The 21,768-nt window shown below is 45.7% G+C and overlaps 1 protein-coding gene and 1 long non-coding RNA gene across 3 annotated transcripts in view; one reads left to right on the top strand and one right to left on the bottom strand.

Annotated features, from left to right (window-relative positions):
- Positions 1-6,133: 6,133 nt before the first annotated feature.
- Positions 6,134-21,761, bottom strand: SALL1 (spalt like transcription factor 1). The gene is made up of 3 exons (XM_055299653.2): positions 21,282-21,761; positions 8,832-12,277; positions 6,134-7,704 (listed from the first exon to the last, which is right to left on the bottom strand). Exons 1-3 carry the CDS (start codon positions 21,355-21,357, stop codon positions 7,264-7,266), a joined length of 3,963 nt encoding a protein of 1,320 aa, XP_055155628.1. The 5' UTR covers positions 21,358-21,761; the 3' UTR covers positions 6,134-7,263.
- Positions 20,849-21,768, top strand: part of LOC129457750 (uncharacterized) — a 220,490-nt gene continuing 219,570 nt past the window's right edge. For both annotated transcript variants that reach the window (XR_008649360.2, XR_010114413.1), the window contains exon 1: positions 20,849-21,184. This is a non-coding gene — a long non-coding RNA (uncharacterized lncRNA). The remainder of the gene's footprint in view (positions 21,185-21,768) is intronic.

Raw genomic sequence — 21,768 nt, 5'->3', positions numbered from 1 at the left:
GCAGTGGTACAATCTCGGCCCACTGCAACTTCTGTCTCCCAGGCTCAATGGATCCTCCCACCTCAGCCTCCTGAGTAGCTGAGGCTACAGGCACATGCCACCACACCCGGCTAATTATTATATTTTTTGTAGAGACAGGGTTTCACCATGTTGTCCAGGCTGGTCTCAAACTCAAACTCCTGGATTCAGGCAATCTGCCCACATTGGCCTTCCAAAGTGCTGGGATTAGAGGGCACAAGCCACTGCACTTGGCCCATTTCAAAGGCTTTTTTTTTTTTTTTTTTTTTTTTGAGACGGAGTCTTGCTCTGTTGCTCAGGCTGGAGTGCAATGGCACAATCTTGGCTCACTGCAACCTCTGCCTCCCAGGTTCAAGCCATTCTCCTGCCTCAGCCTCCCGAGTAGGTGAGATTACAGGTGCCCGCCACCACGCCTGGCTAATTTTTGTATTTTCAGTAGAGACAGGGTTTTACCATGTTGGCCAGGCTGGTCTCGAACTCCTGACCTCAGGTGATCCACCCTCCTCGGCCTCCCAAAGTGCTGGGATTACAAGCCTGAGCCACCATGCCAGGCTCAAACTTTTTTGATGTCATCTCACGCTAAGAATGGCACCATGCCCAGTGCACACATGTATATAACTGAAACAAAAGCTTCACAAGACACCACTTACCCTTACTACATGTGATATACTCTGATATTCTCTGTTCTATTACATTAAAAAAAATAGTCCTAGCGATTATATATTCTGATTTCATAACGCACCAGTGGGTCACATCCTGCGGTTTGGAAAACTGTAGGCCAGGTCAAAGGTACGTATTGACAGATATGGGCAGGGAAGATGGGGCTTAAATAAAACTCTTTAAGACCTACAGACCTCATGCTTGCCTGAAACAAGAGACAGCTGGTTAGAAGAGAACCCAGAAAGGGTGTCGATGAGTGAAGCCATGGGATTTGTTCAGATTACTTTGAATTTGGGGCACATCACCAGTGTAAAACCATTCTGCACTATAAGGGTTTCTCTGGCACAGGATTAGAAAGACTACTGGAGATAAATGAATTTAATGTTTCCCATTCCTTTTGAAATAAATATACTTAAGTTTTAAAAGGGGAGTCAGCTTAAATTATTAAATAAGTAAAAGTAAAGATGGGATTCCACTAATGTAGTTATAAACATGGCAAGAGTTTGAAGGAAGCTGCTGGAGCCTATTGACGGAAGTCTAACCTGTCATGGTACAGTTTGGGGAATGGTACCATGGATCAGGCAATGATTGCCAAATGCCCAAAGTTGGCATTCAGGCTAGTGATAGCTCCAGGTCTCCTGGTGTCCAAATGTTCCTTCTCTGCTCTCAGGGCCTTAGTTTTGTCATCTGTCAAATGGATTGTTATGATCACAAGCAAGATGAGACATGGAGAATTTCAAATTCTGAATACAGAAGCATGTCTGTAGGCTGATTCGTATAGTTATGTTTTGTCTGGCCCTAATCTCAGGAGTGGGTCTACCATGTTTACATGTTTACCCATGTTTCCAGGTGACTTCCAGGACCTCATCCTGAATGTAGTTGTGGTGACAAGATGATGTGACCTCCTGGTTTCCAGGCATCCATGACCTAACAGACTGCACTGTGTTAGGATTCAGCTATGCCTGGTGCAGCTGGACTAGGTCCCACTCTGGGTCTTATAAGGAAGGATCGACTTGTGTGTGGCCTCCAGTGCAGTTTCACTTGTCTTCAAAGCCCTCCGCAGAATGTAAGTAAAAAGCTGATCCTGGAATTGCCCTTGGCAAGGTGAGCAGCCAGGGGCCACACACAGAAAACGGTTTGTTCCTGGTGGCGTTCAGAAAGGCCAATCACACTCGCCACCCCCATTGTCATCGTCCCTAGCTTCAGAAAGCACTGGAGCCAGGTTGACACGCGGCCCATGAGTCTTTGTTCAACTTGAGCTTAGATGGACACAGAAACATGAGAGGAGCCAAGTCCTATGTTTAAACAGTTAAGAGGAAGCCAGGCTCAGTAAGGAACTACAACCCGGGATTTAGCCTGGGCCAATTTTCCTTCTCTGGGATTTCCTGTCCTTTTTGGTAGATGTTTCTATCTATCGAATGTTCCCTGGTCGTTGGTTGAAGGCCATCAAGTCGGTGGTGAAAAAAAGCCTTACCCAGTACTTACACAGTACTTCGGCTTAGCTGCGAAAATATCAATGAGCTGCTGAACTGTGTGGACCCCAAGCCAGGCTGATGGGACACACGCGCCAGGCCTCTGTCCATCTGCCCTTCACAGTGGAAAGAGAGCCCAAACTTTAAGACTGGGTTTAAACAAAGCATCCACACACAGAAGTCCAGCCTGCTACCCCAACAACTGTCAGGGGGGCACGCCACATTGGGGATTGGCGGGGGACAGAAAACCGGTGGGTCTTTAAGGAATGCAAAAGAAGGGAACCCCAAAGGCCCCCTGCAATGTCCTCAGACGGCAGTTAAAATTTAACAAATTTTTAATGTAAATCATCTTGCATACTCAATTGCATGGGGTACACGGGATGGGTGGGGGTGAGGGGTGGCAGCAGGGAGGGAACAATGGCTAGGATTAGATAATTTACTTAGTGCTAAAATTCCAGGAAGTTTATGTTGATCTGGGCCTGGATCTTGTTACTTTTTAGCTCAAATCTAAATCTTTATCTTCCTCTAAGAGTTGAGAGGACATTTATTACGTCGTCATTTTTACAGTTGTAATTTTTACTCCCTTTCATCAAATAGAGCTGGTTAGATTAGCAGCTCTTAGCACTGAGATGAAAATATTGGTAGGGCCCAATGGGTCCTGTTTTGTTTATTCTAACAGAGCAGGCTTTGATCTAGACATATTTCCTGGGGTCTGGACGAGATGACCTAATTCCTGTCTTATCCGTCTCTACTTTTCTGTGAATCTCAGATTGCGCTTTACTGTGGAGCCCTTTGAAATTCACTTTATACTTTTTTCCACTTTGTTACCCCCTCTGACATTTGTTTCATTTGGGGTGGAGTGTGTAACTCCTAGTAAAGAATCCATTGCTTTATTTTTCTAACAGGACTGCTAAGTTTTAACAGAGTGGGAGCTTTTTTTGTTTGTTTGTTTGTTTGCTCTCTCATTCTTGACATTCACGACATGCCAAAAACAATAAGCAAATTATCTACTGCTAGAAATTTATGTCAACTGCAAATCATTAAGAATTTTCTGTTTGAAGACCTTTTTTTCTTGTAATTAAAAAAAAAAAAGCCCTCCCTCCACTCCCTGAAAAGCCATTTGAATAGATCTGGCCTGTGAAGATTGGGATGCGAAAACTCAAAGCGCAAAGTCAGCTTCAGGTATCTCCAGTTGATCTGCAGGACCCCTCCCTTATGCCTTACGCTACCCACCCTTCCCCAACCCAGACGGGGGTGGGGGGGAGGGAGGGGTCATCTCGGGCAGCTTGGGTTTGTCATTGGTTCTCTCTCTCTCTCTCTTTTTTCCCTCCCCAGGTCCCTGTCAATCACCAAACTGCTCTTCCGAGAATATTTTCCAGAAAGAAGGAAGCCCGTGCGGGGTGGGTGGAAAAGGAATGGTAGTGAAGATTGAGGGAGAAGGAAAAAAGAAAAAGCACGACGAAATATAAGGAAGGAAAGATAGAAGAGAATGAGAGAATGACAGCTACCCAGGCAGAGAGGAAGAACAGGAAACGCGGTTCCTGGGGAGGGGTGGGGGGGACAATAACAACAAAAAACCTGGAATAAACTACAAGTTCCTAAGGTTTGTAAATTTTGAGTGATAGACACAAAGCGTTTCTTAAATTCTTCTCTGGGCTGTTCTGTATTTTTACAATTCCCCCTTTAAAAAAAAAAGCTGGGGAAACTGTCACCAAAGTGAATATTTTTAGCTAAAAATTTCTGTGAACTTAGTTGCAGCAACAATCCTTCCTTAATTCAGTGAATTCGGTTCTCGGTGATTCCAATACCACCACGAGGCACCTCTAGTGAGGCGTAGCGGGGCAAGGGTCGGGGAGTAGGTGAGGAGGGGGTGCGCGCCCGTCAGCTGCCTTCACCTCAACCCTGTTGCTTTGTAAATGTAAATCCAGTTCTGTTCTGCAGGCCGAGCCCAAAGGCTGAGTGTATTTTTCACACTGGGAGGAGAAGCAAGGCAGAGGGCGATTTCTTATTTTGGAAATGGATGGAAAGGGGAATGAATGGGCAGGTAATAATCAATAGATTAGAAAGATAGTCAATCAATAAGTGGATAGGCAGGGACAAAAGGAGACACACACACAGAGAGAAAGAAAGAGAGAGAGAAGAGGAGGGGGTTGGAGAGAGAGAGACGGAGAGACAGACAGAGAGACCCTCTGACCTTTTCCTAAACGCTTCTGACGCCTCCGGAAAGAAAAGTGACTTTTGCTCCCCTTAAGTCACTTTCAGAAACCGCTGGAAGGTGGGAGGTTAGTGATGACAGGGAAAGGGAACACAGCGCCCCCGCTCCCCTCTCCCCACTGCCTGCCTCTTGGAAATGGACGCGCAGCCCAAGGTGGTGCAGGGCGGTGACCTTCGCGCCCGGCCCGAAGTGCGGGAGTCCCGGGGAACGGGCGGCGGAGACCACTGGAGAGCGGGGTCCAGCTGCTGGCGGACGCTCGGTGGAAAGTGTCGCGGGGCAGCCGCCTGGACGCCTTTGGAGAGGGCCGGCGAGGCGCCGGGCATGTGCGGCAGGGGGGCACTGTCGAAGCCTGCCCCTGTCGGTGGGCGGCAGCCCCCTGGATCACTTCCCTCAGATGTCCCCAGGCCTTGTCCCTGGGTGCAGAGGGCGCGCAGCCAGGGGCAGCCCCTCCTCGCCATGCCCAGCGATGGGAAGGTGTGGACGTCGTCTGTGCAACGGAAACAGCTCCATCTGGCCCGCGCAGAAGCAGAGCTTCTGGCTGGAACTCCGGCCTTCAATCCGTGTCCCCACTCTTGGGGAAAAAAAGTCACTCCTGGAGCGGAGGGGACGGAACAGGAGAGGGGAGAGAGAGAAATCTGTCCCTCTAAATGTTCAGGTGCTGAGCCTTCGGGGTGATTCTCAGCATCACTCACGACGTCGCGCAACCCTCTCCCCTGCGCCCCCCCCCCCACCCCACCACCCTCCCTGGCTTTGGGGGCTCCCACTCCCTCCCCTGAACTCTCCCGGCCCAGGTCAGCGCCCACCTTCCGGAACGCCGGACCTGGACCCGGAGGCCGAGCAGAGGTTGAGGGCGACCCCTCGGCACAGAGGTCTAACAACAGCGGCGGGGGAGTGCGGACCCGAGGGGCCCGCGCCCTGGTGGAAACTTCTGCAGGAAGCGGCCTGACGCTTTCTACCTTACCTGGGCACAACCGCCGGATGCGCGGTTCACCAGCTCCCTGAAACATTAAAAAAAAAAAAAAAAATCGGCGACCCCTCTGGACACAGCTTCCCTTCAGTCCGTTTGCTCACCTCAAAACAGTGCTCAGGAGGGAGAAAGCCTGCTACCCCCTCCGCCCCAGAATAACAGGGAGAGGGGAAGAATCCATTTGAATTTGCATGATGAAATATTCAAGCTGACTCTACATAACCTTTCTAATAGACTTTTTCTTTCAAATATGCATGTGCGTTTAAATGCCTAAAAGACCAGTTAAATAAAGAACATGTTGACCTCTCTGGGTTGAGGCCCAGTTTGAGTCAGATTATATAACCCCGCAGCATCAGGAAGTCCCCAGCAATGTGGCTCTCAGCTGCCTGAAAAAACGTGACTGCATTAAGTGAAATAAAACCAGAATAGTAAAAGTGAAATCTAAATCGGCATAAATATCTTGCTTAAAAGAAACTTACCTGTTGGGTTAAAACCTCCAACATCTTTTTATGTCATTTCGTTGTTTTGTTTTTCTTGGGGATGGGGTGGGTAGCGAGTGGAGTCTATAAAATCCATTCCTAAGTAAGTCATGGATACTGGGAAAATATCTAGGGCCTCCAAATTTCAAAATAAAAGAAAACGCAGGCCCATGCAAAGCCGTTTCTGTTATGCCTTTTACAATTCCTCATTTAAAGACGGATACATACTCACATACATAATTGACTGCTGCCTGGGGAAATGTTAAAATGCATTTAGGGGCCTGGCTAAATGGAAATGCACTCTAAAAACACAGACACAGTATTTTGTTTTATCTGTTGCAAAAAAAATGTATTTGATTACTTGAGTAAAATTACAGTATCTCTGTTGTTAGTAAGTATTAAATGTTAAAGAAATTGGACCCCCCTTTCCTTTCAACTTTCCAAGAAAGTGCATGTAACAGTCCAATTATTTTCTTCCATACCTAATACAAAATAAACAAACACTATACCTGCTCTCTTGATCAAGAAGAAGCATTTGCTCTTGTAAGGAACATATGTACATTTGAATGAAAGTGATATTTCTTATTGTATATACAAGAGCATCTACATTTTCTCCACTGAAGGTTGTTCAAGATGCTATACTTAGCAGCGTTGTGAAATTCCAGCACACATTTTCTATCGTGAATATACCTACAAGGCAAAATGTTACGTCTCAGTTTCAACTACCAAAACAACACTTGTTTTCTTTTTCTCTAAAGAATTCTGCGTGCTTATTACTGTACAGAAACTTATTAACATTGAAGACGACTCAAGTAAAAAGCACAATACAAATAGCAGTTCAAAATGGAAATGGTTAAATCTACAAAAAAAAAAGGTTGAATTTTAGAATAAAAATAAAAAAACCAAACCTTTCAAAGAACCACACTATTCAGTCTGTACTTTCAGTCCTTTCCTTAAATCTGTTTTGAAAGATTAGACAATGTGTTTGCTGATAAAATTTTCCAGCAGGATCAAAGTGTACATGTATATACAGACTTTATTAGAGATCTAATGCATCACTGAGGCATTGCATCAACACCAGATTCATATTAAACTGGATATAGAAAATAAGTTAATGCCAGATTACAACTGCCTAGCAGGGCAACTTGCAATTGCCATAAATGTTACAGCAAGTTTACAGCACTCTAGTCAATTAGTATTTAGTCCAAAATACAGAAGACCAAAGTTAACGCTTGCATTCTGTTTGCAAAGCAAGGTTATATCACTAATAAATAAGCTTTCTTAGAACTCTAAAGTTGAACAAGGTACAAAAGAATGTCTTCATAATGTTGTAGTTCATAGATCTGGGGAACAGAAGGAAGGGGCGGGGCGGGGTGGGGGGCAAGGAGTAGGAGGCCACCATAGGTCGCATTCTGAACAGGAATGAATGCTATGTCTCCAGCCCGAGCTGCTTTAACTCGTGACGATCTCCTTGCTGTCCTCCACGAAGCGGGTGAAGCGGAAGTTGGTTCCGTTCTCACTGCTTGCCATTTTCTCCAGGCCGGCCAGGGGAGCACTGGGCTCTGAGTTCTGGAGCCTCTCCAGGTTTCCCGTCAGCCCACTAATAGGTGAGCTGTTCCCACTGCCGAGGCTTCCAGGAATTGGAGGGATGCCACCGTTCTGAATGACGGAGATCTCGTTGGCCTTCATCGCCAGCCCGTTGGAGAGCGCTGCTGCATACTGATTCCAGAAGCTGGAAGGATCCCCACTTCCTGATCTTGCCGCCAAATCCTTCTGGAACATTTCTGGGAACTTGACGGGATTGCCTCCTAGAAATGTCATGGGGCCATCCACAGAGAGCCGCCGACCCCGCCGTGCAGGGGTGCTATTCCACATGTGAGTGCCCATGTGTACCTGAGATATGGGGAGGGCAGGCAGGGACACAGAGAGAGAGGGAAAAAAAGAGGAGGGAGAGAGAAGCTTAATAGCTGAATCTGTCTCAACTCATATCCCAAATGTCCACAAAGCAAGTGGCCTAAATGTCTATTCTCATCATGTGACAGACAGTGAAGGCAACAGGAACCATCCATTCCTCCCGTCTAGTAATAACATGTTCACTCTCTGCAGCCCTGGGCTGTCTCCCCTCTTCCAAGGCAAGGATGCCTTACTTACTCTTTTTTTATTACCCATATTTAGCTTATAATGGCCTCAAGCAAGCCAGGCAGTGGCGGATAGCTCCTTTCAGGGCTAGAATTGTTATGTCCACTCTCATTGCAATGGTAAGTATTGTATCTGACACCCTTTACCCTATAAATGTCCTTTTCAGATGGGGAGAAGGTATCCCTCCCTGATTGCCCATTGGAGGGCCTGTGTATGGACAGAAAAGCCAGAAAGTAATTATTCATCTCACATTACCGGGAACAATCTCCAGAGAAATACTCTGTCAACAGAAAAATGTACACACTAAGAGCACTCAACTGTTGCTCTAGAACTTAAGCATATTTGCTTTACTTCCAACACATATCAGTAGGAAATGCTGTATAATCAATTATCATAATACCCATTAGCAGAGCGGTGACGTTATTGTTTTTAGACAAACCATGCTGGACTGCATAGTTATGAAAAATAGATACATACGCCGAGAACCCTAATTATTAAGTGATACGGGCAGCACACAGGCCACATGGAGGTCTTTAATCAATACCCCATGGCAACGCTAGGCTGTCTTCCTTGGTAGGTAAAGCAATTCATCTGGTGCACTTAGTGAGACAACAGAGAGAGGCCGCTGCTTCGCTTAGGTACCAAATTATTCAATGTGCACTGACATTCTGTGAGCTGCAGCTCGCTCTTGTCCCTGCCATGATCCTGACCCTCCCAGGCACCCTCGTTTCTCCCCTCGTCAACCATGTGCAGCAGGTTCCCTTGCAAGAGCTCTCTCCCTGAATATCTGGGCTGATGACTCTGGGGGCATGCATTATAGATAATCAATGGCAGTGGGACAGGGTTGATGGAGTGGGTATGGTACAGAGAGAGCAAGGTACCTTAAGATTGCCTTTAGTCGTGAAAGCTCTTCCACAAATAGTGCAAGCAAAGGGTTTCTCTCCAGTGTGAGTTCTCTCGTGAATCTGCAGGGCACTCGATGAGGAGAAGGTTTTGCCACACGTGTTGCAGTAGTGCTGCTTGGGAGTTCTCCTGGGCAGAGCAGGGAGCAGAACTGGGGATGTGGCAGAGGAAGACAGAGGCCCAGACGGGACGTGACTGGTGGGGGTGTCCTTACTGTCCTGAGGAGAAACATGCACGAAGCCGTTGACCTCTGTTTTGATGAGAGATGACAACGAGTTGGCGGGAATCACCGCTGAGTTCTGATTGGGGCCAAGGTTGGAACTGGGCTCAAAGAGCTGGGATGGCAGATCTCGCATCTGATGTGTCAACATGTGCTGCTTCAAATTACCCTTTGTGGAAAAGCCACGATTGCAAACTGTGCAAATAAATGGTCTCTCTTTGGTATGACTTCTATAGTGAATGTCCAAGGCACTCTGACAAGCAAATGTTTTGCCACAAATGTCACAAGCAGTGTTTTTAAATTTACCCCGGTCTCTAAAAGGGAAGAGGATCCCCAAAGAATCTTCTTTGATGATTTTCTCTGCGTGACTAGATGTCAAATCCAAAGCCCCACCATTCACTGGGGTGGGAGACAAACCATTGGCAAACTCGCTTGGGACCGCTCTCTGTGGTTTGTCCTCAATGCTGGGTGACTTGTGGAACTCCTGCGTGCTGTTGGACGGGGACAGAGCCTGCATGGAAGAGGTAGACTCTGAGATGGCTGGGCTGCCAGCACTTTGGCTCTCCATGTCACCACCCACTGAGGATGAATCATTGGTCAGGACATCCCCCTCAACGGACCCATTTTCCACTGACTTCAGGCTGGCCTGTAGCTGCTCTGCTAGGCCAGCATTGATCATCTTCATCTGATTTTCCAAAGCAGCGATGCTCGACATCTCGAGGGGCAAAGGTGAAGAGGATAAGCTGTCTTGGGAGGCGTCTGCAGACTTAGGTGTATCGGGGATGCTGCCCTCAGGACAGTCTTCCATGTTTTCATCAGAGAAGTTGTCTAGGTCATCAAAATTTTTCTCATCAAAGGAACCTGTGTCAGACTCCATGGACTCAGAGTAGCTGTCGGGGACTGGGGTGTTGGGGATCTGGCCTCCCATATGCATTCGGATGTGCTGCTGCAGGACCACAGCATTCGTGAACTTCTTCTGGCAGATGGGGCAGGAATGCTGGACTCTGAGTGGGGGCATAGCACGATGGACACTGTAGTGGGTTTTAAGATTCCCTTTCGTGGTGAAAGCCCGGCCACAGATCTTACACTTAAAGGGCCTCTCCCCAGTGTGTGTCCTGTAGTGCATTTTCAAGGCGCTCTGGCAGCTGAGAACCCGGTGGCAGATGATGCACTCATTGGGGTCAGTGGCCTTCTTGTCAATGTTTTCTACCAGTTGCTGAAGCTTGGACGTCTCTGATGCCTGGGCTGAGTCCAGGAGTCCCCCAAAAGGAAACTTGGCCTTGAACTGCTCGGACATGAGTGGCAACAAAGGGTTGGTGAAGGTGGTGGCACTGCCCACGGGGCCGCAGTCTGCCGCTGGGGAGCTCAGGACGCTACTGCTTGCCGTCGGGACTGAGTTGGTGACCATGCTACTCTCTTCGCTTTTGCCACCAGAGGGTGGCAGAGTGGACCCTTCGGCTTCCTCTGGGAGCACACCTAGGTTTCTTGTGGCTGGCTCAGGGCCCCCGGAGTCACTTTTGACTGAGCCTGGGGGGCTGGTGGCAGAGTGGCTGATGGGGATGGGGGCTGGCTCTTCCGTCTTGATGAAGGGTATGAGGCTTGGGAGGGTCGGGGGCAACGGCAGGCCGACTGAAGTGGTCAGAGTAGGCAGGACTGGTTTGGTGTCTAGCCAGCTGGTGACTGGCTTCTCTGGAGGGATGGACATGCCATATGGGATGCCAGTACTCGTGGGGATATTGTCCAAATGCTCAGGCACAGGATAGGGGTTCATCTGGATATGAGGGTATTTCTCTTTGTGGCGCTGAAAGTGGACTTTCAAATTTCCCTTGGTGGAGAACCTGTTCCCGCAGATGTTGCACTTGAACGGCCTCTCTCCAGTATGGGAACGCAAGTGGATCTGCAAGGCACTGTCACTCCCAAAGACCTTTGCGCAGAACCTGCACTTGTGTTTGAAGAACGCCTCATCGGAAGTACTTTTCGCTTCAAAGGCAGTGACATTTGGTGGCTTGCTTTTTCTTTGCTGGGCCAAGGCAGACAAGGAGTTTAAATCCTCTGCAGTTGTTCCGATGTTGGGCAAAGGGCTGGGGAAAACCGAGTTAGCGGAGGCTGGCTGAGGTAGAAGTGGATTAGACGCAGGACTTAATAAACTGCTTATTGCAAAAGCTGGTGAGGACGATGATGAGACCGCTGGGTTGCTGACATGGGAGGCCCCAGCACTTGAAGCCACTTTTTCAGAGGACGGGGTGGTAACTGCCGCTGCCAATATGTTCATATTGGGAGAAGAGCCGCTGTTGGATGGAATGATGGTGTTGCCAGAACTGCTCTGAGGTAGCTGGATTGGGGGTAGCTGTTTCACACCACTAATGCTGGCAGATTGGCTGGCGAGGCTCTGTGCCAATCCAGCTGCTGCTGCCAGCTGCTGAGATAAATGGGAACTTAGCGTGGACAAGGGGTTGGCAGATGTTCGTAAAGTACCTTGAGAAGGACTAGAAGATGTTGGCAAGTCTGCGTTCTGAGAAGCCAACAGCAAGATTTGGTGACGAATCTGTTCGATCAATTGCAGCTGGTGGATCTGCTGCTGCTGCAGAGCTAAGAGTTGTTCCATGAGGGCTGGGACAGCCAGCTTGCCCCCAGAGGCCCCGCCGCACCTCGCTTCCTGGGAGAACTGGGCCACCGCCACCTTGGTGCTCTGGAGGTTCTCAATGATGACGTTGCTGTTGATCACGGAGAAGTTGCCCAGTGTTGTCAGGTCCCCGAGTTGAGGTAGAGAGGTTGTGATCGCTGAGGTACCTGTGGAGGAGCCGCCACTGCTGCTGCTGCTGCTGCTGCTGCTTGGGGCGGTATTGCTGTGGCTGCCGCTGGAAGTGCTGTTGCCGCTTTTGTTAGCAACCGGGGCCTCCACCTCCATGGACTCTTCCCTGTCAAGTCCGTTGTGTTCTGAAAGGTCGCTGCAGTCCACTTGATCTGTTTTGTTAACTGTGTCATTCATTTGTTCATCAGGATTATCGGGAGGGGGGCTGGGGGAGAAGGTTTCGGGTGGAGAGGCTGGATTTTCATTTACGATTAAAACTAATTGATTTTTAGTACAGTTCTTCTTGTGGAGCAGAAGATCTGATAATTCAAAGAACTCGGCACAGCACCGGCCACAGACGTGGGCATCCTTGCTCTTAGCAGGGCGACTCTGTTGACCCTTTTCTGTGTCTCCTACAAATGTCAAAAAGGTGCAGGGTTAGAAAAGGGGCCAGGACACACAGTCACCTATGACTTAAAAAAAAAAGAGGCTAAATCAATGGTTTTCTACCTGCAAAACTCAAAAATGTAGCCCTTGAAAACCAATCAGTATTACCTAAGAACATCCATAATTAATTTGTAAGGGTATGGAGGAATTCCTATCCAGCCGGTATTTCAGAGAGTCATGGCCTTCAGATAATTCATCAAAATATAAAATACTACAAATGGGAGACACTGGTGCATGATGAAATTCCATAGCAAAATATTGATTTCCAATCTTTTATACACCTTATTGTCTACTCGTCCGGAGAGGGTCCACAAACCATTCTGAGGACTTATTAGGCTCTTGAGTTTCTGTCAACCTTATTCATTTTCAACCGACTCAAAGATATCTGTGACAGTTTGTTCTGTCACTAAACTAATTTGTAGTCATTCAGGTTCCAATCAGTTGTTGACAAGGGGGAAAAAATGCATATCACCAAGCTGTAGACTGACAACTTGAAAATCACCTCAAGCCCCTACCTCGAACCTGCGCTACGTCTGATCCGTGACAAACACACTTTAGTCCCATCAGTAACAAATCCTCCAGACCGTTCCTCAAAACTCACTTGAACACAAAGGGACGGCAACACACACAATGAAGAGAAACACAATAATCATAATCCATTACAAGGCTTGCCTGGCACCTATATATCACCCCATGGCATGTTTATTTTTAAAATTAAAGATGTAACTCCGGCTACCATTCCACTAATCAAAGAATATATGCCACTATGCTCCAAATGGCAACATTATGCCGCTAAATATTTCATCAAAAGTGCTCTCTATGTCTATAAAAACTGGCACGAGATTTACATTTCTGATTAAACATCAACTTCAAGAAGGATGTGCAGTTGAGAAGCGCTCCCATCTCCTAAGAAATAATTCTTGGTTTAGAGTTTGAAAATGCTTTGCAGCTCTCCTTGTCTGAATGCCTTTAAAAACAGTTTGCTCTTAACTGTTATCAATTGTTTAACAGATTGTCCTGAACCTTTTATTATAAAAATCCCTTTATTTCATGTTTGTTTCCATTGGTTGCTCAGATGTCTTCTCACTAAGATCCATTTGTAAATTAAACAGAAAAATCTCTAACTCCAAGCTAACATCCTATTCAAAGACAGGATGGCTTCCCATTGTTTGCCCAGCATGGGGAACACCAACTTCTGTTGTACAAATGGTGTGTGGTCATCTACGACGGCTGTGGAAAAAAAAAAAAAAAACTGTTTAATTCAAGGATTACCTCCCTGCATGCTTTTCTGCAGAACTGAATCAGATAATAGGTAGTTTCCATGACTTCCAAATTGAATCTCCCAGAAAACTTGCAGAAAACAAAGTAATTGCACATATGAATAAATGTAAAATCAAAATGCTGCTTTTTTCAGTAAACTTAAAGTCCATTGGAAAGGTTCAGCTGTTTGCCTTTTTGTAGTAAACACTTTAAAAAACTTGACTAGTTTTGCATTCCAGAAAATAAAATTAATACCTAAATACTAACTTCTGGAAATTCCTTAACTCTATTTGCCTTGAGTGATGCCGAAGTTGATTAGAATCCCTGGTGAAGTATGCCAAATGTACGCACACTTTATTCACTGGGAGTGTTATTTGAGTAGCTAAGTTATACTTAACAAGCTAGCCTTCCTAATACCCATCTTTTAATCTCCACAAGGGTATAGTGCAAAATGCATTAACACCAGCAAACAAATCTTAGTTGTAGCAGAAAATACCAACAATGATTTGGTTTTAATTTAATGTTTAATCACCCTAATTGGCACTGGATTCCTATGCACATGGAAGGTGCTGTTTTAAGCACTTTCTGCTTCTCCCCCTGCCTTAAAATCATATAAACAAAATATTAGATGAAATTTGCTAAAGTTGTGTTGCTTAACTTGGGACAAAAATAATGTGACAAAAATTCTCTTTAAAGCTTCTTATTTTGACAACCAATTTTAAATGATGCATCCATTTCAGATGCTTATTTTAAACTAGGAAATGCAATTCCTAATATATTCAACAGAAATGTTATTTCTTTCTCTTTGCACATTTCCATATGTAATGGTTATGTTTCCATCTACTTTTACAGCCAATTATGAAGGAACAAAAGCTATTCTGTTTGTTCACACATTTTCAACAAAATGCATTAAAACTATTATGTCAGCATGTTCTATTAAGCTCTGCATTCAGTGGAAAATACTTTTCAACCAGCTCACATTTATCAAAACATAAAGCCACTTTAAAACACAGTTTTGCTTGGTCAGCTGGGCTTAGACAAATAATGACAGATTCAGAACTAAATAACTAGCAAGGGAAATCAGAAAACTGACTTCATCAATTGTACACATTACAATGTAGTTGCTTCAAATATTTAGCACATCTGTGCTCACGATTAAAAGAGATTTTAATTCTTTATAACTTGCAAACATCTGATATTCTCATAAGATATGGAAAAAATAAAAGGAAGGTTACTTTACAGGATTTAGCTGATTATTATTTTCCTGCACTCAAATTCTGCATTTGTGCTGCCTCAAGACTCACTTGAGAATTTTCAAGTTTTTCAGTCAACATTTTTATATTTAGGATTGTGCTAACTGGATGGAAAATATAGATGTTTAAAAATAAATGCAAATGCCTGCTTGCTTTTAAGAGATTGTTAAAAAGTTGTCCATATTTTAGCTTAGGTTTTCACAACATTTTTAATAAGCTGACATTTGATCTCACTGTAGAGTGAACTAATTTAATTTCCTGATGTTTATGAACACCCCCACATCCCCAGAATACTGGTATCTATTTTGATTTATTTCAAAAGCAGGTGTCGCTACACTGTAATAATTCTTAACTTGAAATCTATCTGCATTCGGAACAAAATTCCAAGGAAACAGTCTTTTATTAAAAAAAAAAAAAAGACAAAACATGAGGACTAGTTGGACTCTTTACCAAAGGGAATATTTTAATTTGTAGTAATTTGTAGTAAGATACACACACACACACACATTCTCTCTCTCTCTCTCTCACACACACACACACACACACACACACGAACATGTTCTAATTCATTTTTCTGATTGTCTGCTATCTTGTATCTCTCTCAGTAATCTGTTACACAGGATTGCAACTGGTGACCCCATTATAGTAAATACAGTTGCCTTGTTCCTTGTACTATAGTGAAAATAACATTCCTGTTCCTTTTCTATGGATTTTGCATACAGATTAATTTTGTAAGCAACCCTAGTCAGATAGCAAAATTTAAGAAGCAGTGGTTTTCTAAGTATGTGCACACAAACAGATATTTGGAATTTTCTGGGCCTTTTGTTAGGGGGAGGGGAAGAGTGATGTTATACCTCCACCAAATTTATACTAAAATCCCAGATGCTTTAGTTCCTGTTGTACAATTTAGGTACTTGATGCCTAACTCAAATTTGTCAGTTTTTCATCATCTGAACTGCAGAGTTGGAAGCAGAAAATTGGTGTTCTACCATATCTGTCTACTGAGAAAATAAAAATAAAACTGTGCCCCACACAAAAAGGTTTAGACAGCCAGGAAGGGAAAAAACAAAACAAAAAACAGACGCAACCACCTTACTCTACCAGATTTAGTTTTATTTTTTGGAGCTCTTCAGAAAGACACTTCACTGTACTTCCCAATATCTTAAGATTGCATTTACATTTCTTAATAGAATTTCTCATGATAGTGGTTTTGGAGTCCTTAATTTTAACAGCCTGTTCCTTTTTTTTTTTTTTTTTTATCACAAACATATTTGATTGGTCTTTTTTTTTTTTTTTTTTTTCTGCATCGACCCGGGAAAAGTCTGAATCCAAATGGAAAAGTCTGAATCCAACTTAGGATTCCAAAGAAATTTTAAACACTACGACATATGCTGGGCTTATTTTCTGTGATGTCTAAAGTTTCCTCTATGTGATATGCCACCAAATGACAAATTTCCTGGTACCCTTCAAGTTCACTCACTGTTCTGACGGGGATTATAGTATTCTCTTGTGGAAGAATACGAGTGAAATCTCTGAAAAAATAACAACATGGACGAGGCATTGCTTTTAAAATAGTGATCCAAGCCCACCTAATGTACACAATAAATGAAAGGGGAAAATGTCTTTCCCATGGATGAATCAAACTGAACACTAGATGGGGTTCCAGTTGCAAGGGTTTGTTCAAAAACTTCTTTGTGGCTTTCCTATTGCAGTGACGCGTAAAAAGAGACTCCTTAAGGCGAGATCTAAACTTTGACTACATAAACATTGGCAAAGGCACAAGGAACTAAATCCCTGTTGTTTGAGGGTAAAACCGAGCTATGGGAACTACCTGTCAATCTTCCCCTTTGGGGGTCTGGCATCTGAGGGTGACAGGGGAATAAGGTTAGGAAAAGACGCCAAGCTGATAAGGTGAAACTAAAATAAACTACTAACTTCCTGCTAAGTGACTAGCAGGATTCAATTTGGGGGTCACTGGGAAGATACTGAAGGACATATTATGATCTGGACCTTGTCACCTTTGCATGGGAGGAGGCTAGCAAAGGTTAAAACAGCTTGACACATCTAGGTTTTCTAAAGCCTGGCACACAAACTTTTTTCTTTTTGGGGGGGAGGGGTGTTAGTTCTTTGGTTAACTTTCCACCTCTTTCGCCAAACTACTTCAGTTTTAATAATCTAAGAACATTTTTGGAATATTCTGGTGCTATCTGCACCAAGAAGTGTCTCAGAAAAACCTAGTTGAGGTTGTAGAAGGAATTTATTCTAGTTCCTACACAGAGCTTAGCTTTTGACAATTTCAAAAACTTAACCAGTCTGCCTATTTCCGTCCCAGTAAGATCTCCACCATAAAAATGTGGAGTTCTACCTTCTAAAAGGTTCTGTTGGTAAAGACAACTTGCTACCTCCAAAAGTATAAAGAAAACAAATAGAGCCCCCAAAGAAGAACCTATACATTGGCATTTGTGCCAATGAACTCTAGGGGAAACGTGATGTAAAATAAACCACAAAATATTCAGTATCACATATTCACTTTCACACATACTACCCTCATGCCTAACTAGACTTTGCTCGTTTATGTGTTTGTTTTTTAACATTTTACAAAGTATGTGCAGCCTGAAGCAAATCACAAAAAAACAGTTTGCATTTTCTCATTCAGAATCTTCCATTATGACAAACTTAAAACAGCTCTGATTAAACATGAATTCTTTCCAACTGCCTTATCTTGCAGGTGTTGTTTTTTTTTTTTTTTTTTTTTAAAAAAAAGCAATTAATTACAGTTCTGGCTAACCTTTTGGGCCCAGTGATCAATGTGCCACTATAAAGCTGCTCTAAATGAGCAAATTACTTTGGTTAAATAATAGAATTTCATTACTAATATAAATAAGAGGAATTTTTATGATACTTCATATGATTGTTAGTGTTTTATCTGTAATTCATGGTGTTTCATTCTTCCAATATTATCTTTTCCTTGAAAAAACTGAGCACCAAAATACTTTTTAACTAAATGAATGGAGTCTAAATGGGCCATCCATGTAGAAGTTACAGAAATCTCAAAAACGCCATCAAAGGAAGAATCCCAACACACACACACACACACACACACACACATACATGCACACATGCATTCATGCACACACAACACATAACTGAAATCCCAATTTATAGTAAAGAGCCCACATTTAAAATCATTAGATTGTAATATTCCCTTTCCTAAGAATTATTTAACTTGATAAACAATCTTTCCAGTAGCAGTCATCTTTCTGCAAGTAACTCAAGACTTGTTGAATATCATTTAGGAGACAAGTCATATTTGCCATAATCTTGGTTTCATAAGAAGCAGAAAAATTACCAAATTTAGAGTGTTTCTGGCATAGCAGCTGCACACTAAAGTAAAATAAAATACCAGCATCCTGAAATCGACCAAATACTCGTTTTTGTTTTTGTGTTTGTTTTTGTTTTTTGTTTGCACTTGCTTCAGATGAAGCTGTCTGTGTGGCTCCTTAGCATGGTCTGGGTTTTCTTTGTAAGCACACACACACTCAAACACACACAGGCAGGACACACAACACCAAGCAGCCCTAGCTGCTTTCAGCTTTGGGAGCCGCTTCTTTAGGGCTCCTGTAACTTGGGTCTACAAACTTTTCTAGGTCTCACTCTGGGTAGAAGTCATACAATCTGAGGTGCTGACAAATGAGAAGTGCATGAACTAGATTTAATTTGGTATGTTTCATATTTCACTTGTCATATTTCAAAGACCATCTCAAGACATAAGAAAAAGTAATCAGAATGTTTGAAAAGGGGCTTGCCTTCTAAAAATGTAACAATGTTTCTTTACATAAAAAACAAAACAAAACAGAAAATCCAGCTACTCCTACAAGTATGGGTTATATGTGGGGAGAAGAATGAGATTGCTGAACTCACTGCAGAAAAGGTGACTTTTAAAAGGTAACCTTGAGTTATGTCATGAACTTTCAATGCCATTTATTTCAGAACTACTCCCAAATAAAAAGAACTGGAGTATGTTAGGCCCTCCTGTATGTCCAGCGTTGGGGGAGGATTACTTGTGTACTAATATTATTACAACACACTAAATCCTGAAACCCTATTACAAAATCTACCCTCTAGGCAACTTCTCCCAAACTTATTGTTCAACCATGTAAAAACAGTCATAACCTAAAACCATTACTACTGAAGAAAAAGAGGAGGGGGTGGGGAGAGGTGAGGAAAGAAGGCTGGGAGGGGGTGTTTCCTAGGGAGCCCCTAACAGTTTACTGCTTCTTTAGGACAATGTACCAGCTTTGGGGAAGAAAAAAGAAAGGAAGGAAGAGAAAGAAATCAAAAGAAGGAGAGAAAAGAGAAAGAAAGGAAACTTGATTGAGTTATTTAACTAACTTACCTCAGAGCTCAAATAAACTAAACTGAAAAAAATAGTACTAATAAAGAATAATGGTAAGAGGTAGTGAACTCGTTTTATATTATTGCTTTATGAGAAGACTTAACTATTAAAAATTCCTGATACTGAAGGCAAAAGGCAAAGATCTAGCACGCATCATTTCTCCTCGAAGGCCGAGACTTTTTTTTTTGGAAAATGTAGAAAACCAGTACAAATTTACAAAACACACTAGAAAATGCTCTCTTATCTCTAGTTTGCTATTTGGTGTACAAACTGTTAACCTGAACAGTTTTCCGGTGCAAAAGGTCTCACCAGAAACTTTAGGAAAGATGAGTGTGGGTGCGGGAAGCAGCAGAAACTAAGCTGAGAAAACCCAGAAAAATACTCGGCGCAGCTGCTGCGGCCTTGGGTCATCTCACCTCGATCTACCCCGCGTGCTCGCTTTCGCTTGGGGTGGAAAGCGGGGTTCAGGGGCTGTTTTCAGCGGACTGAGAAATCGCAGAGGCCATGGGTAAGGATTCAAGCTTGAGGAAATACTGGGGGCCGGGAGGAGGGTTATTGTAAAGCATTTCTTAATTAATTTCAAGTCCCCCATTTTTTTTACAGGGATCCCAAGTCAGGATTCCCCTTTCCTGACAGCAGGGGTAAAGGGAGCGGGGGTCCCTTCGCTTCACTGTGCCCCAGCTCTAACGAGAGGCAGGCCTCTGCCCGGGCGGCCGCAGCTTAGTGGGCTGAGGTGCCGATCAGGGGCACGCTTCGGAGCTCTGTCGGGGCCCAGCTCCCTCCTTCACACCCCAAAATGCCGCCTAGGGTGTGGGCATCCCGAGCGGCATCCGGAGCCGCTGAGACCCCGCCGAGATGGCTCCTTGTGCGTCCTCCCACAGCCGAGAGGCCAGCATCGTGCCGGGACGACCCGGGGACCCGAGTCCGGGCGCCGCCGCACCGCCTCGGGCGCTAGGCCTAGGAGCTTTGAGGCCGGTACAGTGAAATACCTTTAGGAGCAAGGAGGGATTCCAGGTGTCCTCCCTCTGTACCCCAACTCCCTGCCCGGATCTCTTCCACTCTCTGCCATAGCTCCCACACACAAACTTTGTTCTGGACTTGTTCAGCCCCTTCGGGACCCACAGTTGTCGCCTCCATCGGAGAAAGCGAGTGCTCCTGTTTCAGAGGGGATTCCACTCTGGCTGGCCACCCGCAAACCTGAAAAACTATTCTATGACTTCTTCCCCGACCCCCCTGGAAGTAGGGAGCGCCACGATCCGCAGAGGGCTCATACCAACAATAAAGATTTTGGGGGGCAGAGGGTGCAAGTGTTGGGGAAGAGATGCGGAGATAAACTTTGCGAGCCAGACCCCGACACTTTCCCCGTCCGTTTGCACCGTCTCCGGAACAACTGGCGGCCAGCGGCACTCTCCACCCCGGCAGCAACCCCAGCGGGTCAGGCGCGGGTGCCCCGACACCAGTCCCCATCTTCTTGCAGGTCTGAACCTCCAAAGGCACCCCGTTCTGCCGCGCAGGCCGAGGGGGAGTGTGCGTGGGGGCAGGGGGGCGCAGCGAGCTCCTCCACGCTCGGAGTTCAGCCCAGCGCCCGAAGTAAACTTCCTTCCCGCTGGCAGCAGGGCCGGGCGGCGGAGGCCGGGCCGGGGGCCCCGGGGCCGGCGCCGGGAGCGCTAGGGGCCCCGTGCGGTCAGGCGGGGACGACCTCCGCCCTCACCCACGCCTCATGGGGCTCCAGGGCCCCGGCCGCGGCTGGGATCCCCGGAAAAGCAGGGACGGAGGAGCCAGGCCGGCATGCCCGCCCTCTTTCCCCCGGGAGGACACAACAACTCCGGAAAGATCCTGCCGGGAGATGTGCTCGCTTTCCCCGGGGCAGCGGGGGAAAGCCCAGCAAAGGCACATTGAAAATTAAAAAGAAAAAAAAAATTACGCCGAGTGGAAGAAGCAATCCGGGCCGCGGCGGCGGCGAGGTAGGGGGCGCGGGGGCCAGCCGGGTGTGCGTGGGTCCGAGTGTGCGTGAGTGTGAGTGCGTGTGTGTGTGTCCACGGCGCGGGCCGGAGCACTCACCATCTCGCCGGGGGAGCGAGGCCACTTCGGGGTCGGATTGGAAATGTTGAGGCTTCGCTTGCTTCCTCCGCGACATGCTGGCTCAAACATCAGCTGGGGCAGAATAAAAAATTACTAAAAAAAAATCTTCTCAAAATTACGGAAATCGAGCGGCGGCGGCGGCGGCGGCTCCCCCCGCCCGCCGGCCCGCCCGCCCCCTCCCCGGCTCCCCGGCCCCGGGCGCAGCGCGCATGTGTCCTGCTATAATTATGATTATCAATAATGCATTGCGATTAATCATAGAGGGGTTCTTTGAAAGGCGATTGGCACCGGGCCAGCGCTATTCAAACCCGCTCGCCTTAATCAATTAGTTCGTGATTTGCTGCAGACCCCTGTCTCTCCGCGCGCTGGCCCAATAAGCCGGCCGCGGGGCTGGCTCTGCGCTCCGCGCCGCCCGACACTGGGTTAACCCTCTTTGCGACCGCCCGGGACTCCGCGGCCCGGCCGC

The sequence above is a fragment of the Symphalangus syndactylus genome, chromosome 11, assembly GCF_028878055.3.
Source record: "Symphalangus syndactylus isolate Jambi chromosome 11, NHGRI_mSymSyn1-v2.1_pri, whole genome shotgun sequence".
NCBI lineage: Eukaryota > Metazoa > Chordata > Mammalia > Primates > Hylobatidae > Symphalangus > Symphalangus syndactylus.
Note: the sequence above shows the minus strand (reverse complement) of the source record. Positions and strands in the feature narration are given on the sequence as shown.

Coding starts and splice junctions, on each gene's coding strand:
- SALL1 (XM_055299653.2), bottom strand. CDS start 21,357: ATGTCGCGGAGGAAGCAAGCGAAGCCTCAACATTTCCAATCCGACCCC. Junction 12,278..21,281: donor CTCGCTCCCCCGGCGAGATG/GTGAGTGCTCCG, acceptor TGACATTTGTAG/GAGACACAGAAAAGGGTCAA. Junction 7,705..8,831: donor CGACTAAAGGCAATCTTAAG/GTACCTTGCTCT, acceptor CCCATATCTCAG/GTACACATGGGCACTCACAT.